At 43.2% G+C, this 15,791-nt stretch overlaps 1 protein-coding gene across 3 annotated transcripts in view; it reads right to left on the bottom strand.

Annotated features, from left to right (window-relative positions):
* cables1 (Cdk5 and Abl enzyme substrate 1) overlaps positions 1-15,791 on the bottom strand; it is a 31,447-nt gene that overhangs the window by 10,504 nt on the left and 5,152 nt on the right. Inside the window, exons 2-5 of one of the 3 annotated variants that reach the window (XM_019879140.1) lie at positions 15,224-15,648; positions 4,081-4,152; positions 3,905-3,997; positions 2,056-2,133 (exon numbers count right to left, since the gene is read on the bottom strand). In XM_019879140.1, coding sequence (XP_019734699.1) covers positions 2,056-2,133; positions 3,905-3,997; positions 4,081-4,152; positions 15,224-15,648 — 668 coding nt within the window. Of the gene's footprint in view, positions 1-2,055; positions 2,134-3,904; positions 3,998-4,080; positions 4,153-15,223; positions 15,709-15,791 lie in introns of those variants that run through there. The other 2 variants (XM_019879141.1, XM_019879139.1) reach the window with 2 other exon arrangements.

The following is a 15,791-nucleotide window of genomic DNA, read 5'->3' as shown; positions in this document are numbered from 1 at the left end:
TGAATTTATGAATGAAGGGTCAGTTTGAACAATCTTTTTCTGAAACATCATAACCATTAATTCCGAGGCATGGCACCCGAATTGCGCTAGTTATTATATTTCAAACTTAAAAACAAAAGATGTACAATATCTCAAAAGCCTGAAGTGCTAGGAAAAAAAGCCAAGGCCTTTTTAAATCATTGGCAAAAATACATTTTGTGACATATGTAGACGAATATGATTAAAATTTGCTGTTTCTTCACTGTCCAATTTGACATGTTTTTGTGTAAAGGGATGGAAATGAACCCTTTCAGGGACAGCGGTTACTACAGTGGGCAGCCTATCAGGTTACAATGTGCATGAAAGGGTTAAAACATTGCTTCTTGAAATAATCAGTAGTTGCAGCTCTACATAGAAAAAGAGTAGTAATTGCCAATACCATTTATTTAGGGCTTGTCGAGCAATTTGTGTCCATATTTCGTCCTCTTTGTATAATTGCAATCAGGGTCAATGCACTTCGGGGAAAAAGAAGGCTTTAAATCATTCCTGAAAAAACTCCCAATCGTGAATTTTGCATGGATGTAAACTACTGACCACTGCACTGTGTGCGCGAACGTGGTTACGTGCCGCTTATCTTTTCACCCCCTTTCGGCCTGGCCTCGTGTTTTCAAAAGATAGAAGCGACCTCACATGACACTTGACCAAGGAGGAGGAGGAGTTAGGTTCAAAACAGTGTTATGTGGCCAGAAAAGTGGGCTGGCGTCAAGGCACCCTGGAGGCCGAGGGAACGCGAGATGAGGCGGATCGTCTACGAAGTGTCGACTATCGCAACAATACACTCAGAAACAACCAGCCACAGAGGAGAGAGGAGGACAAATCAGTGCTGGACGTTACTCAGTAAGTAACATGCTCCACATGGCGACTGCCCCATGCAAAAAAAAAACAAACAAAAAAAAAAAACATGCTTGTATCATGTGCCACACAGCCAAGGTAAGGGTGGGTTGGGGTACACACACATTCTGACAAGCCGCAAGTGCCGCCGCAGACACTTTCACACTTTCGGATAACCGTTATCATTTCACATCACATGCGTTGAAAGCCCCCCCAAAAAATGGACGGCCAAAGGAGGATCACCAAGTTTTAGTGCACCAAATTCGTATTGCTCATGAGATTCAGAAAGAAAATGGGTTCTCTACAAGTAGCCCATAGTACCGGTAGATTTTTCACTTGAATGAATTGACTGCTAGTTTTATGGTTCAACCCATTCGGGGACAGCGGTAACTACAGTGGACAGCTCATCATGTTACTAGGTTACAAGTTATCATTATTGCTGCATGAAAGGGTTAATTAAAAAACAAAGGGTGTTTGTTTTAGATTTGTATGCTATTATATATACTATATTACATTGTATTAAAATAATTTTGATTGGATTTTATAATTAACTCACAAATGGACAATTGAACAAATTATTTCCTATTAGCAAAAAGTTTATCATGTTTTTTAACTGCTTTTACATGAATTTCCCTTTGACACCAAACCTTTTCTGAACAAGCCTCTTGTCTAATCAAAGCAGTAATCATCCAAAGTGCTCATGACCTCCCACCACCCCAAACAAAAATTTAAAAGCCTGCAGTCAAAACCTTTCAAATATCAAAGCCGTCTTTGTGTCAGCTCAACAATTCTTCCTTATTAATCTTGGTATATTTTGAACCAAATCCATCCGATAGCGCCTTTTCCTGGATCTCGGGGCGACTGTGTCACTCTGACCTCGTGACGCTGCAACACACTTTGTCGAGGCCCGAAGGAAGACAAACGAGAAGTTATGACCCAAGCTAATGAAGCACTGCGCACCTGACCAACTGGAAAGTGTTAATGAGCGGTCCACATGCACACGAGCGCTGACATAACTCAGACACCGTTTGTCTTGCGGGGCTTTTAAGGTCACCTTGAGTCAAAATGGAGAGCACATCCACAGAGGAGAAGAAGCAGCCATGAGGAGGAAAAGGAGGAGGAAGGCGCACAGAGGAGGGGGCGGGGTGCAGGAGGAGGACAGCGGTCATGCTGGAGGATACGTACCCCGCTTGGCTACAATCTCGATAGGGCAGCACTGAAAATACACTATAGAAGGATCTTCTGCCACTGATTAGGACTATCCTACAAAAACAAAACAAGCTCATCAGATTTGAGGTCTGGCTTTGTTTGAAGTTTTGCTGCCGTCCAGTGTCTTTTAAATGCCATTTTCAGTGGATGTACAACATGGACATGCCACTCAAACTCAATGTTTTCAGAAAATTTTTTTGAAACAAGCCAAGACCAAGGGAAAAAAGTAACAGATGGAGATTATAGTTTAAAAAATATATGTATCATTTTTTTTCCGTATGCTACAGGTGCTTACCCCACACGGAACCTAGTAAAAGTGTAATTGCCTTGCCATTTAGCCACACGTCGACGCCGCTGGATAGCGAATGTCATGGCTAGCACTATGATTTTAGCTGAACGCGTGATATTTTTATTCAAACAGGGTCCTTGGTTTACGATGATCCAAATGAAGAGGTTTCCAGATTGCAAACGATGCGCAATTAACTTGTTTATTTTACATTTACGGCACAACTATTTCCTGTAATTAATACTGCGCTAGCTTTGCTTAGCGATAGGCTACCGTGACATTTCCACTAACATGCAAAATGGGATGTAAACCAAGGATCTCCAGTCATAATACAAACTGATCAACCTGTAAATGAAATATCTTTCTTGGTTGAAAAAATATGAATAAAGACCAGGATTTATATTAAATCCCCCAAGTTATCTTTTATTTTTTAATAAGCTATTTTCATACAAATATTTTCTATACTTATGACTTAAGGTTTGCGTTCGCAAAGTAGCACACTGACTTGGGCTTAGTTTTCTTGTCTATATTATTTACTTCAATAGAAAACAAACTACATTCTAAAAAGAAAAAAAAATGAAGGTGCCACGTTTTGCATTTGTTCTTCTCTACAGCCAAACGCAACCGATTTGTTGTGCAATGTGCGAGGTTCTGCAACTTGTTTTCCTGAGTGGCCATGGTTGGAAGTTTAAAGTTTCCGAATGGTGTCACAATGTTGCAGATACGTCTAATCAAAAATTCAATGTCCTGTCACCGGATCTTTCACAACTAAAATGACAATTTCTGTACCAGGCGAGAACCAGCCGACTTAGCCGTACGGATACAGTCTAGATAGTATATTGTGTTTTACAATATTAAGTAAGTACGTTAATAATGTCACAAGTACCTTTGTCCAAAAAGCGATGCGTGGAGAGTCTCTGTCATCAAGATATACAAGCGCAGTCCATAAATGGGGCTGCCATTACTTATAGACTCTTAAATATCAAAACTCTTATTTGTTGCCCATTTCCTCCACCCTTTGTATTATCGTAATACAGAGTACTATGTGAAGCCTAAAAACAAAGTTTCCAGGTCATAACACCAGGGGTCGGAATTTTCCCCATTGCACCGAGTTGTTTATCTGTGTGAGGGTCAATCACCAGCTGCACAAGTGTGAATCACCTGTAATTTGTTTGTGATTGGCCTTACTGTACCCAAAGTGAACCAAACTGCCACCTTACAAAGAAGCTTATTGAAACAATAACTTATGGTGTGCCATTACACTCCTAGTAAAGTTTCAAAATGATTGTCACTGTGTTACTGCACTTATTTGTTGTGTTGATTCCTTAAGGGTTCTGATCAGACACTCCAAAGGCCTCCCAAAGATGAGAAAATACTACAAAAAAAACTCCCCAAAGGAACATCTACAGCGTGTGTGGTGTGTGATTTCATGCTGGGAACACAAGTCTGCACTCAAGTGTGAAAAGTGGAGAAAAAAAAAGGCAAATCAAACAAAGAGTGTGTGCAAGAGTTTCACTTCAGTTCCATTTTCCTTCGCACCTTCCATTGCGCATATCGTGTTGCCGCATGTTCTTAATGAAGTGGATCTTCTTGAAGCTCTTTGGTCGAGGGGAACCTGACAGGGTTCGGCACCTGAAATGGGAGAAAAGAAAAAAAGACAAAAAAAAATCTGCAGTGTTTCTGACAGTGTTGCCTAACGTATGCAGCCGCCATACCTGCGCAGAGGAGCATTCTCTTCAATGTCCTCTAATGTTTCCAGCGAGGAGCGCTGGGAGATGAGTCGGCGTCTGCAAAGAAAAACAAGGGAAAATTCTATCAATGTTATCAAATTTTAAGAAGAAAAAAAAGAGGTAAACACGAAAAGCTAAACAAAAAGAAACAACAAAAATACACACTAGAAAATAATCCAAAAATCTCCTTATTTACACACAACGTACATTTTCATATCATATATGGCACTCCTTTTTTTGGCTTTTAGATACAATTTTTAAATAGTACAAACACATGTAAACACATTTAATAAATATAGAGAGAGAGCAAGAGCAACGGATAGCAACATTTCATCTGATCTCACAATATACATCAATAGTCATGCCCAAATCATGCCATATAACATTACAAAATAAACTCACGGCTGTCGCTTTCTGTAGGCGTAAAAAGCAGGATTAAAAGGATTTCACATTCAATAATCTTCAGAAAAAACTAGGCTGATCTGAAATTCTTCACTTCCCGTTTTCACTCTTCTGCTTCAGTCAAGTTAACACAGTGTCAAACTAAACTGTGTGTCACCATTTAGTGGAATTACATCTAAAATAAACAGGAGACAATATAGTTATGAACTGAAAAAAAAAATCTGCGAAATAGCAAGTCCAGACCCTGCAATGGATGGGTGATTAACTGTCTTTAAATGTTTGAGTATTGCTATTGATAAGAAAATGGTTGAAAAAGAAAACATGAAAAGTAGTTTGAATTTCTTATTCAAAGACTTAAAAATCCTGAAAATCCACCTGACATGTCCATCCATCCATCCATTGTCCAATCGCTTATCCGCACGAGGGTTACGGGCATGCTGGAGCCTATCCCAGCCGTCTTCGGACAGACGGCGGGATACACCTTGAACCGGTTGCCAGCCAATCGCAGGGCACACAAAGACGAAAAACCATTTGTGCTCACACTCACACCGAGGGACAATTTTGAGCGTTCCATTAACCAGCCATGCATGTTTAGGGAATGTGGTGGGGGGGGGGGGAACCAGAGTACCCTGAGAAAACCCACGCAGGCATGGGGAGAACATGCAACCTCCAGACACGAAGGCCGGAGCCGGAATTGAACCCTGCACCTCTGGACTGTGGGGCAAATGAGCGCACCAGTCGTTCACCGTGTCCCCACCTGACATAGCAAAGAAATATTTGTACCTTCAACCTGGGCCTCCATCGACATCCACTGGGCTAAAACTAAAACACGTTTAAATGTTGAAGAGCTCAGCGGCAACCCAAGCTGTCACTCATCTACTACGACAGCAATCAGCTACAACAATAAGTAAGCACATGTTTATCAGCTGAGGTTAAATGGTGACAAATAAACCACCGTCAACACGAAAAAGCAAACAAAACCGGTTGCTGAACACATTTTGTCACGAGCATCATCCATTTTTTACACTGAGGCTGCATGACTCCGCTACCCGTGCAAGCAGCAGACTCATGAGTGAGTGTTAAGTGCGTCTGTACCAAAATATGCTTCAGCTACAGACTGTTCTCTAAAAGCGTTGAAACCAAATCATGCTCAAATCGTGTTTTATGGTCTTAATAGCTGTTCTACAACAGCTTGAATCTTTTTGTTTTCGGAAAATACAGTGTCAACAGTTTGTCTTCTTCGCCACCCACAAAAATATCAATTACTGCTTTCTTGTTAGCAAGGTTAGCGCTGTGTCCTGAGACCTCTTGGCCATTGTGGCGAAACAATAGAAAAATCTCCATTGCCACATTTAAGTGTAGTTAGTCACATCACGTTTTTATGCCGCTTTGTTGTTACGTGCCGCACAAAAGTACTCGTGGCAGACACATTGTCGCTTAAATAACACAAACCACATTAAAACTTGAGAGATGTTGTATTTTGCCCGTGTTGTAGGCATAACGTGATGGCAAACCGCACGTTGTAGTAGTAGGGATGGTAGTAACGTTTTTCCTTGCTTGTCAGCGACCAGTGTTGATTTTGACAAGAAATTTTAATTTTTGCTTTAGTTATTGTCTTTACACGACAATTAATTAAAGTTTTAGTTATAATTTAGTCATGTGATTGTATTTTAGTTTTAGTCCAATTTTAGCTGATGAACACAGATCAATTTTAGTCAACTAAATTAATATAGCCAATGTTTTCCTTCGGCATCCATTAAAACTTTTATAAAAAAAAGAAAAAAAATCAGTTTTTTTTTTCCTGCGTTCGAAATTGCGTGGCGGCCACCTCCAGCTAATTTTGCGCCGCCCCCTGCCAGGCCGATTGATATCACTCAGCACAGCGTGAAGCTCCACCAACTGTGCTGATTGAGCGATTTATGTCCCTCTCCGGCAGCGACTTATTTTAACTGCAGTTGCAGCGTTGCGCCACTACGGAGGCACTACATCAACAGCGGTGCACGGGAAAGACCTGAAGCAACTATCGATGAAGAAACTGAGCGAATCGTGTTTTTTCCCGCTCGTCGGTGTTGTCCAGATTTTCCCTCGCGAATGCAACAAACAAATTGACTTTTTTTTTTTTTTTTTTGCATCCAAGCATGTCGTGTTAAAAGTTTCCTTCGTGTCAAAGTAACCTTTATGATTTTTAGCGTTGCAGATACGGCTGGGAAAATCAGCCACTTTGGTAAAACGTGACCTCACCTCGGCCAGGCGACCTAAATACGTTTCCAAATAGGAGCAGATTAACACAAAGCCAATGTGTACGTGACTGAAACAATACTTTTCATTCCTCTTTTCAAATCGTCTCAAAAACACAGGAGCCAGCGGCTTTGACAAGCAGTGGCTAAATCAATTTAATTTCAGTAAGTGTTCAATCAGCCTGTCATGCATGTTTTTTGGAATGTGGGAGGAAACCGGAGTACCCAGAGAAAACCCACGCAGGCATGGGGAGAACATGCAAACTCCACACAGGATAGGCGGAGCTGGAATCGAATCCAGTACATCTGCACTGTGACGTCGACACACTAACCACTCGACACCGGGCCGCCAAGGTAATAAATAAAAGTGCATATTTGCTTCAGATTAATTAAAATGAATATAACCATGTTTGAACATGGATCCAAATAAAGTGAAGTGCGCATTTCTTGCTTCAACACTGCTGGGAACACAACCACAGAATTTATTTACTTTGGTTCATTTTATGGAAAGCACTTCATGCTAATGACTTTTGCTCTCTTAGGCTTTTCCCAATGAGGTCAGCTGTGACACTGAAGACTCTCACAATGTTAGCAATGGCAGCATTATTTACCTTGGAGAACGTCTCGGGATGTACATTGTATAAATGTCTCAAAGTTTGTCGTGTTCTGCCCACGCATGACGGTTCAAAACCGTTTCTTTACACTTGGTCTTTTTTCCTTCATCGTGGAACGTGAAATGGCCGACAAATCCTCTCTCGTCGCTTTCTCCCAGCTATGGATATTCTCTCGCACTTCCTCCATCAAATCTTTCTCATCTACAGTACTTTCTTTCCGAGAGTCAGTGACTGCCTTCCGTTCCCCTGCTCCAGTCTCGTCTGTTCCATTTTCTAAGTGGCTCTTTTCTCCTACCCTCGTACTTCTTTCTGATTGGATTTCGTCACTGTGATTTTTCCCTTCGTCTGTTATTTGTTGAGGAAATTGTCAATCGATTTAGTTGTCGTTGTTGTGTCAATGAATGATTTCTATTTTTGTTTTCGTTTCGTACTTGTCTGAAAAATATACAGTATTGGTGACGAAGTGAATGACGAAAATTTTTGGTCAATGAAATTAACACTGTCTGCTGCAACACAGTGAGACAGCGAAAAGTCAGCCGCGACATGGCAAAGGACGACTGTAATGCAGCTAACCGTTGAGTTCTTAACTTCCACCACTGCAAATCAAAATGCGGACCTTTCTCTGTATCATCTTGAGAAGTTTACCACATGGCTTTCTCGCCAGCTGCCTGTCTGACCTCTTCTGGAATCTTCCACTGCGCTGCTGTTTACTCTCAAACCCGCTATCAGCAGGTGGCTAACGTTAGCGACTATATTGCAAACATGCCGCCTTCAAAGGCATCTTCGATTGGCGAACAAATGTTGGGCTTCACGGGGGAAAAAAATGGAATAAGTGAAAGATGAACTGCAAATAGGTAGGGTTTTACTGAAACACGACACGCTGTCAGTCTTCTGTACACACGATACCACAGGTGTCAAACTCTGGTCCTCGAGGGCCGCCATCCTGCATTATTTCTATCTGTCCCTGTTGCAACACACCTGATTCAAATGAACACGATCGATATCAGGCTTCGGCGGAGCTTGCTAATGAGCTGATTATTTGAATCGGGTGTGTTGTAAAAGGGCGAGATGGAAAAGATGCACGAAAACAGCCCTCGAGGAGCGGAGTTTGACACCGATGCACCATACTAGTAGAACAACTCAAAGTGTGATGTGATGCTCTGGCATCTGCGTAAGCTGCGGACACTTAACCAGGCGTCTTCCCGCTGAGCGTGTGGTTAATGAGCGACAGAGATCAACAAACAACGGCTGTTTCGAGGGTCTCCTGAGGTTTTAGACTCACATTAGCCAAGTAGACGGAGTGAGATCAGTGTTGACACAAAGAGCCATTGAGCAACGCAAGCCGTTTTTAACATGACATTTGCCCGGTTTTACAGTGCATCGGAAAGAGTTTACCGCGCTTCACTTTTTCCACACTTTTGTCTTGTTGCCGTCTTATTCCAAAATGGGATAAATACAGTTATTATATACAGTGTACAGTATTTTATTTATTTACTGATCGTTAGCTGATGTAGCGGCCTGGCGATCCAGTGGTTCGCGCGTCGACCCTACTGTGCAGGGTTCGATCCCGGCTCCTGGCCTTCCTGTGTAGAGTTTGCACATTCTCCCCGTGCCTGTGTGGGTTTTCTCCGGGTACTTCGGTTTCCTCCCACATTCCAAACACATGCATGGCAGGCTGATTGAATTTTCTAAATTGTCCCTAGGTGTGAGTGTGAGCGCGAATGGTTGTTCGTCTCTGTGTGCCCTGTGATTGGCTGGCTACCAGTTCAGGGTGTCGCCCGCTTACTGCCCAAAGAAAACTGGGATAGGCTCCAGCACCCCCGCAACCCTTGTGAGGATAAAGCGAATCGGAAAATGGATGGATGGATGGATGGATGGATGGATGGGTTAGCTGATGTGCTGTGATTTCCTGTAGTACTTATCTAATGACAGTGGACTGCTGCGTACTCATGGTTCGCCACCCATGGATTTGCATGAACAATTTTGATCAATATTTTTCAAATTATTTTTCAAGGGGGTAGGTTTGTTTTTTTTCCTCCCCGTTTACCCTGTTTTTCGTGAAAAATGCATACTGAATATTTATTTGTGTATTTTGAATGGGTTTTTTTTGGGGTGGTCATAGGAATGGAAAAAGTTGGACATACAATTGCAGGAAAAAAAAGTCTTCAAAAAAAATCCCCCTTCATGAATTGAGCACATGGGGAAATGAAGGTCATTTGTCGTGTAACTGTGTCTCTGATCACTTTTGCTTGTATTTATCAGTTAAATGGATAAAAACAAAAATAAGAGGAGCCTCAGTGTGTTGTTGACACAGCATGACCCCCGTGAGGACTTTGCACCAACCCCTGTAGACAAGCAGGCTGCGGGATGTGCACTTCACGCCGAATACCTTTGAAACAATAACACTGCTGCGGCACACTCGTTCACTTATCCAGTCTGACATTAATGCCACTTCCTCCTATACTTTCCTACAGGGATTGTGTGAATGTGTACACACACACACACACACACACACACACACACACACACACACACACACAAAGAAGTAGGTTTAACAGTAAAAATAAATAAATAAATAAAGTCCCCCCATCCCTCTATTCCCATAAAGCCATCCATCAACCTGCCTCACAAAAATAAAATAAATAAAGGGGAAAGCTACTTAAGTCCATCTGAAACAGAAGAAACAAAAATAACTTTTTTTAGGTTTCAATCCTATTGGTTTTCTTGTTTGTCCGCACGTTCCCCAACCAAGTTCAGCACTGGAGTTATCTTTTATTGCTTCTTGCACTTTTTTCTCCTTTTCTATCCCAAGGATGGAGCAGCAGATGTACTTTTCTCCTGATTCATTTTCATGTTACCCAATCAGGTTCCAACAAGTGTCATCTTATGTCATTGAATTTTGTGCTCTCTATTCTCCATGTTTATCCCCGGATCCGCCAACATGTCCTATCCTCTGTTATTGCTTTTTGAGCTCCATTTTCTCTTTTTTTCTCTCTCTTTGCCACTGAACAGGTGTTGTTGTCTTTTGGGCTCTCTTTTGTCCTTTCTTTATGCCGCAGACTCCCAAACACATTGCAAAAGAAATTTGGGTTGTCTTTCTTTGCTGTTTGCTCTCGTTGTTAATCCCCAGTTTCCTTCACTGGGTTCCAACAAGTGGTGTCTTTCATTACCGTTTTTGAACGTGAGTTTTTCCTTGTTTGCCCCCCAACCAGGTCGCACCAGGTGTCGTCATCACTCGAGCTGGGCAAGTACCAATACCAGGCATCAGTATCGGCCTGATATATATTTGAAGGTATCAGGTACTCTACGGGCTGCTGATAGCACAGCCACGATACCGGAGACAAAATAAATAAAAATATGACATTGTGTTCTCCTTGACTAGTTGGTGCAAGAGTCACAGCTGTGAGACGCATCGGCGAATCATCATCAGAGTCAGAAGGTAAAGTCTTTGTCCACGTTTTTATCACTGTGTCAAATGAAATGTTATGCATCAAAAGTGCTAGCGGTATCGGTGAGTACTCAAACAGTGGATACTGGTACAGAAAAAGTGGAATTGAACATCCGTAGCCGTTGCCATTCGTGTCTTCAGTCATTCCCTCATTTCTCTCCGTTCGTCCTCTTTTCAACTAAGCATTGCCCTGTGGCACTGCAAATAAATAATGCACTAAAGGGGTAATCTACTGTCTGGATCAATCGATTATCATCCCTCTGTTGCACGTAACCCCAAGGAGGAATGGTTTCCTTTATTTACTAAGGGAAGTATTGTTTCAACCAGGAGTGGCTTTTTTTACATTAGAGGTCCCAGTGTACAATTTTTTTCCTCCGACAAAAGCATCCTGGAGTGTTCTTATGTAATCTGCTGATGATGCCAAGCCTGACCGCAGCACTGCGCCATCACACCTCATAGCCACATTTTTAACTACAATTGGTTTGGTTTAAGGCCCCGTGTCTTTTAAAAACACAACGCAGCGTCAAGACGACACCTGAATGAGTCGATACAAAGAGGTATGACAACAACCATTTGACTCTTGCATTTTCTGCTGCTCATCTATTCTAGTAGGTGCGGCAGTCGCTCTGTGACTTACTGAATGGAAGCGAGGCCGGAGGCCAAGAACAAGTCTGAAGGGAAAGTGTGTCTGTGGGGCCCCTGAGAAAGGAAGTGGAAGGGGAAAAAAAAAAGAGAGAGAGAGAAAGGAGTGTGGCACCTCTGGACACATCTCTACTAGCAGCTGGCCCAATGGAAGACAAACCAGCACTGTGCAGATATCTACAGTATGCATAACGTGGCTCTATTGAATTGATGCACTCCATAGGTTACTGTACATTGTGTAGCACTAACTTTACCAACGATATGACACAATTTATTAGCACTATTCACATGGATATTGTTACACTCGGTGGGGTGAAAGTCCAAAGCCCTTTAGGCAATATGCCAATGGCCCCCAGAAATCAGTTTGACTTGACATGTAGGTAGCGCCGATGGAGGGGTGGCGCCTCAAAATTTTTTTTAAAAATCTCGCCAAGGGACAGCACATTGGGAAAGGACAGCTCTGCATGCGCCACAAACACACAGTGCAGTGTACAAAGGGCCACCTCCATGAATAAAAATGCTTTACAGGGGCTCACTTTGTCCGCACCACATGATCTTCAAGAGGACACTGCAGCAGAAGGTTCCGCCACTGAGGAGCAGCACACAACTGTTGGTGACAGGTGACCTGCCACCTGTCAACAAAAGGGAACTCAAGAAGAGACATCCATAAGGAGAAGATGCTGGGAGGTTACATTGCTTTTAAATGGAGGAGGCACCAGGTGTGTTTCAGGTTTCGAACTTCAAAGAATACTGGTAAACAGTAAACTTTAATAGGAGATGGCTTCAAGTGTCCCGGAATGTCCTGTATTTATTATTATGAAAACCTCATGTTTTTGAGAAAAAAAATACGATGCCAGTTTGGGATTTAGTGCAAAAAAAAAAAGTCAGTTGGAAACGTTCATCTGATTCAAACAAAAACACATCCAAATTTGTTGACCAGTGTAATTGAAGTGAAAAAGGATACCTCCAAAGTCAAATGCATTCCAAAACTTCGCATTAATTAAAAAAAAAAAGTTGGGTTTTTTTTTGTTTGTTTGTCTTTTGTTTTTTTTTTAATTGTAACGAAAATAGAAGGGTGATGACAACCACAAAACAAAAAGGTCCCAGGCTGCTTGGTGAAACATGACCTTGCTGATGTCAGCAAATATTGGGTTTTAGAAGGGCAACTGTGATGGCCAAGATTAATAATGTACTAATAACCACACAAAAAGAAAAGGACTTCACAGAGCTGCAGGGAAATGGTGTCACTAACTTGATATAGTATGGGCAATGAAATTACATTTCAACCACATTGACAAGTTGATGCTGATGCTCATGACTAATAGCATGGTGGCTAATGTGTCTCGCACAAAATGAGCACTCCACTTTGCCAATGAAGATTACATATTGATATTTGGCACTACTTACAGTGAAATTGGCTAGCTGATAACCCCTCCGACTGCTAGCATCTTGGGCGCTAGCAGCTGTAAAAACAGTGTCGGAATCCAAGAAAGAGTGAACAGCATTGGCGGTCCTAGCTTGAATGGCACACTGTACAAGACGCCCCTTTAGACCGCCCCACCCCCCCATCTCCAAAGCAAGAACATGCGCATGCACCCGTGACACAAACAAGACATGTTCTACAACCAGCATACCTCATGTCCTCCATCTAACACACAAGACTTTCAGACAAAGATGTCAGGCTTAGTTGACATATCGAAAACTTCTTCCTCCAGCATTTACTAGCAAAATCCTAAAAGACACCTTATAACGTCCCCACAAGGGAATGCAAATTCCCTATACTAGTGATGGGTCCTGCAACACCGATGCGTCGATGCACGTGCCGAGCTCACAGAGCAATCCCTGCGATGGTGCGCGGACTGCTTCCTGACGATCACGTGACCAATGCATGAACTGCGTCGACTCAGTCCAGGGGGCGTCGACGCCACAAAAGCCCGCCAAACTGTGTTTATAAGGAAGTGCATTGAACGACGCGATGCCGCCTGCCGAAACAAGCCAGACCTCACGCTCGCTCGCTTGTGGTAGTACGTGCATATATATTATGGAGCAGCTCCCGGGGAAACGCAAATTGTCCGCCGTGTGGGACCATTTTGATCTCCTTTTGGAGAATAAAATATTTATTCAAATCTCCTTGTCTCACCAAGTGCCTCTCAGATTATTGACATATCTTGTTCCATTCTAATTCAAATTAATTTCAAGGTAACTCTTAGTTTACTATTCACATATTATATTGCAGGTGAAATGTCGAATTTGACATACAGAAATATCATATACCAACAAAAGCGCCTCTGCAACTACATCTGGCATGTTACTCATCATTATTAGTTTGTTTTTTGGAAACTGTTATAAATGCCAATTTTGTTAGGTTTAGTTTTTTAGATGACCTGTGGCAACATTTGGATCATGAGATCAAGGGAGACTAGGAAGAAGTGCAACAGCAGATGCTATATCTGAGGTCAAGCGGTACCTGACAGAGGGGAATGTTGCACGCAGTCAAGAACCGCTGTTATATTGGAAGAACCAACACACTACTTTTCCAAACCTCTCCCACCTTGCAAAGGAGTTCCTCTGTACGCCGGCATTATCAGTGCCATGTGAGTGTGTGTTCTCCACAGGAGGGGAAATAGTATGCAAGAAACGCAACAGACTCAAATTCAACTTATTTTTCTGAATAAAGATTTTTGAAGACAAAGCCCACAAGCATCCTCATTCACAGAATTTTCACATTATTCAAACATAATGAATAATACAATTATGAATGCATAGATGTCAATGATATTGGATACACTTCGTCATCAGATCACTCAGTTCAGTCTGTCAAGTTGGTTGCCTGCAGGGATTTTGAAAGTCCAGCAGGTATCAGTGGTCAGCGACACAGTATCAACACAGTACCAACAGAGTGTGTCATTGTGTCAACACGCTTCATGACACCTCATGGATCCATCACTACCCCATGCAAACACTCATGATTTACATCATAATGCCCCCCCCCAAAAAAAAATCAGTAGTATTTTGGGTGAGGGCGTGTTTCTGCTCACCAGCAAGCTCTGTAGAGGCCTGAAATGATCATGAACAATTGAATCGGGTGTGTTGGAGTAGGGAGGGGTCGAGAACAGGCAGTATATGGCTCTCGAGGAACCAGAACTACCTACCCCTGCTGTAAATAAACAGGGATTTAGGAAAGCAGTAGCAAGCGTCAATACGCAACAATTGCATAACACGTCCACCGCAGTAGTTGTGACTTTCAGCTTGTCACAACATGGAAGAATTACACTTTATAAAACCAGTTGATTTTGTAAAGTTGTTCGAACAATGTCTACATCTGACACAGTGCCATTTTTGCTATTGAAAGCACAAGCCCCCCAAAACTGATTTGAGTGGGTTTGAAAAGTATTATGTTTCATTTAAAGGGGGAAACTTGATGTGTACTGGAATAAATTAAACTCACACCTCAAGGAACCACTGAACCAGGGACTGCCCACTAGTAGCGAAAATCCGACCATTACTGACGCCCATTGAAATGCATCGGGAAACAACAACAAAAACCCTCAACCCCCCAAAAATATATTTTTAAAACACGCTGACATACCTCCAACATGCGATTTGCATAAAGCACGATGATAAATAAATTTTAAAATCCGCAAATAGGTGAATCGGCGAACGCTGAACCGCGAGCATGCGGGGGTCCAATGTATAACTTTCACGTTCATGGATATGATCAGGCCAAAAGTTGTCTAAGCCAGGGAGCGTGGGTGCGTGCGTGCGGACGGACGGATGTAGTTTACCTCGACCGCTGCAGCTCCATGGCAGAGTTGGCGATCGGTCCGCCCTCCAGGCAGTAGTTCTGGGATCCTTGTCTGGAGTACGCCACGGGCGGCACCCCCGGAGTGTAGGTCTGCAGTCTCCCCCGGGCCGAGGCGGCTAGAGCCGAGAGAGGGGAGCCGTACGTGCCCGCCGGAGCAGCGAACGCCGGAGTAAAGGGTTCACCATCGCCGGGCTCTGAGGCGGCGGATGCCGCCGAAGCCACCGAGGTGGTTCGGCTGCTGGCCACGAGAGCCTGGTTGGCTAAGGCGGTCGCGGCAGCAGCAAGAGCGGCAGTCGAGGAGGAGGAGGAGGAGGAGGAGGCGGCAAAGGTGGAGGTAGAGGCGCCTCGTTCCATCACGCAACTCCGGACTTCCGACTCTCGTTCCTCGACGACGTCCTCCGCCTCCTGGCGCTCGCCCTGCACAGGTCGCCCATCCAGGGAGATGTTGTTGAGGAAGGAGAGCGCCGCTTGCCTCCGCCTCGGGTCGATGCGTTTCCGCGTCTGCGAGTTGTTGATGCGGTGGCCGGGCAAAAAGGGGGGCGCTTCTC

This window comes from Hippocampus comes, unplaced genomic scaffold (genome assembly GCF_001891065.2).
Source record: "Hippocampus comes isolate QL1 unplaced genomic scaffold, H_comes_QL1_v1.1 scaffold85, whole genome shotgun sequence".
Taxonomy (NCBI): Eukaryota; Metazoa; Chordata; class Actinopteri; order Syngnathiformes; family Syngnathidae; genus Hippocampus; species Hippocampus comes.
The sequence above is the reverse complement of the archived record's forward strand: the minus strand, read 5'-3'. Positions and strand labels throughout refer to the sequence as shown.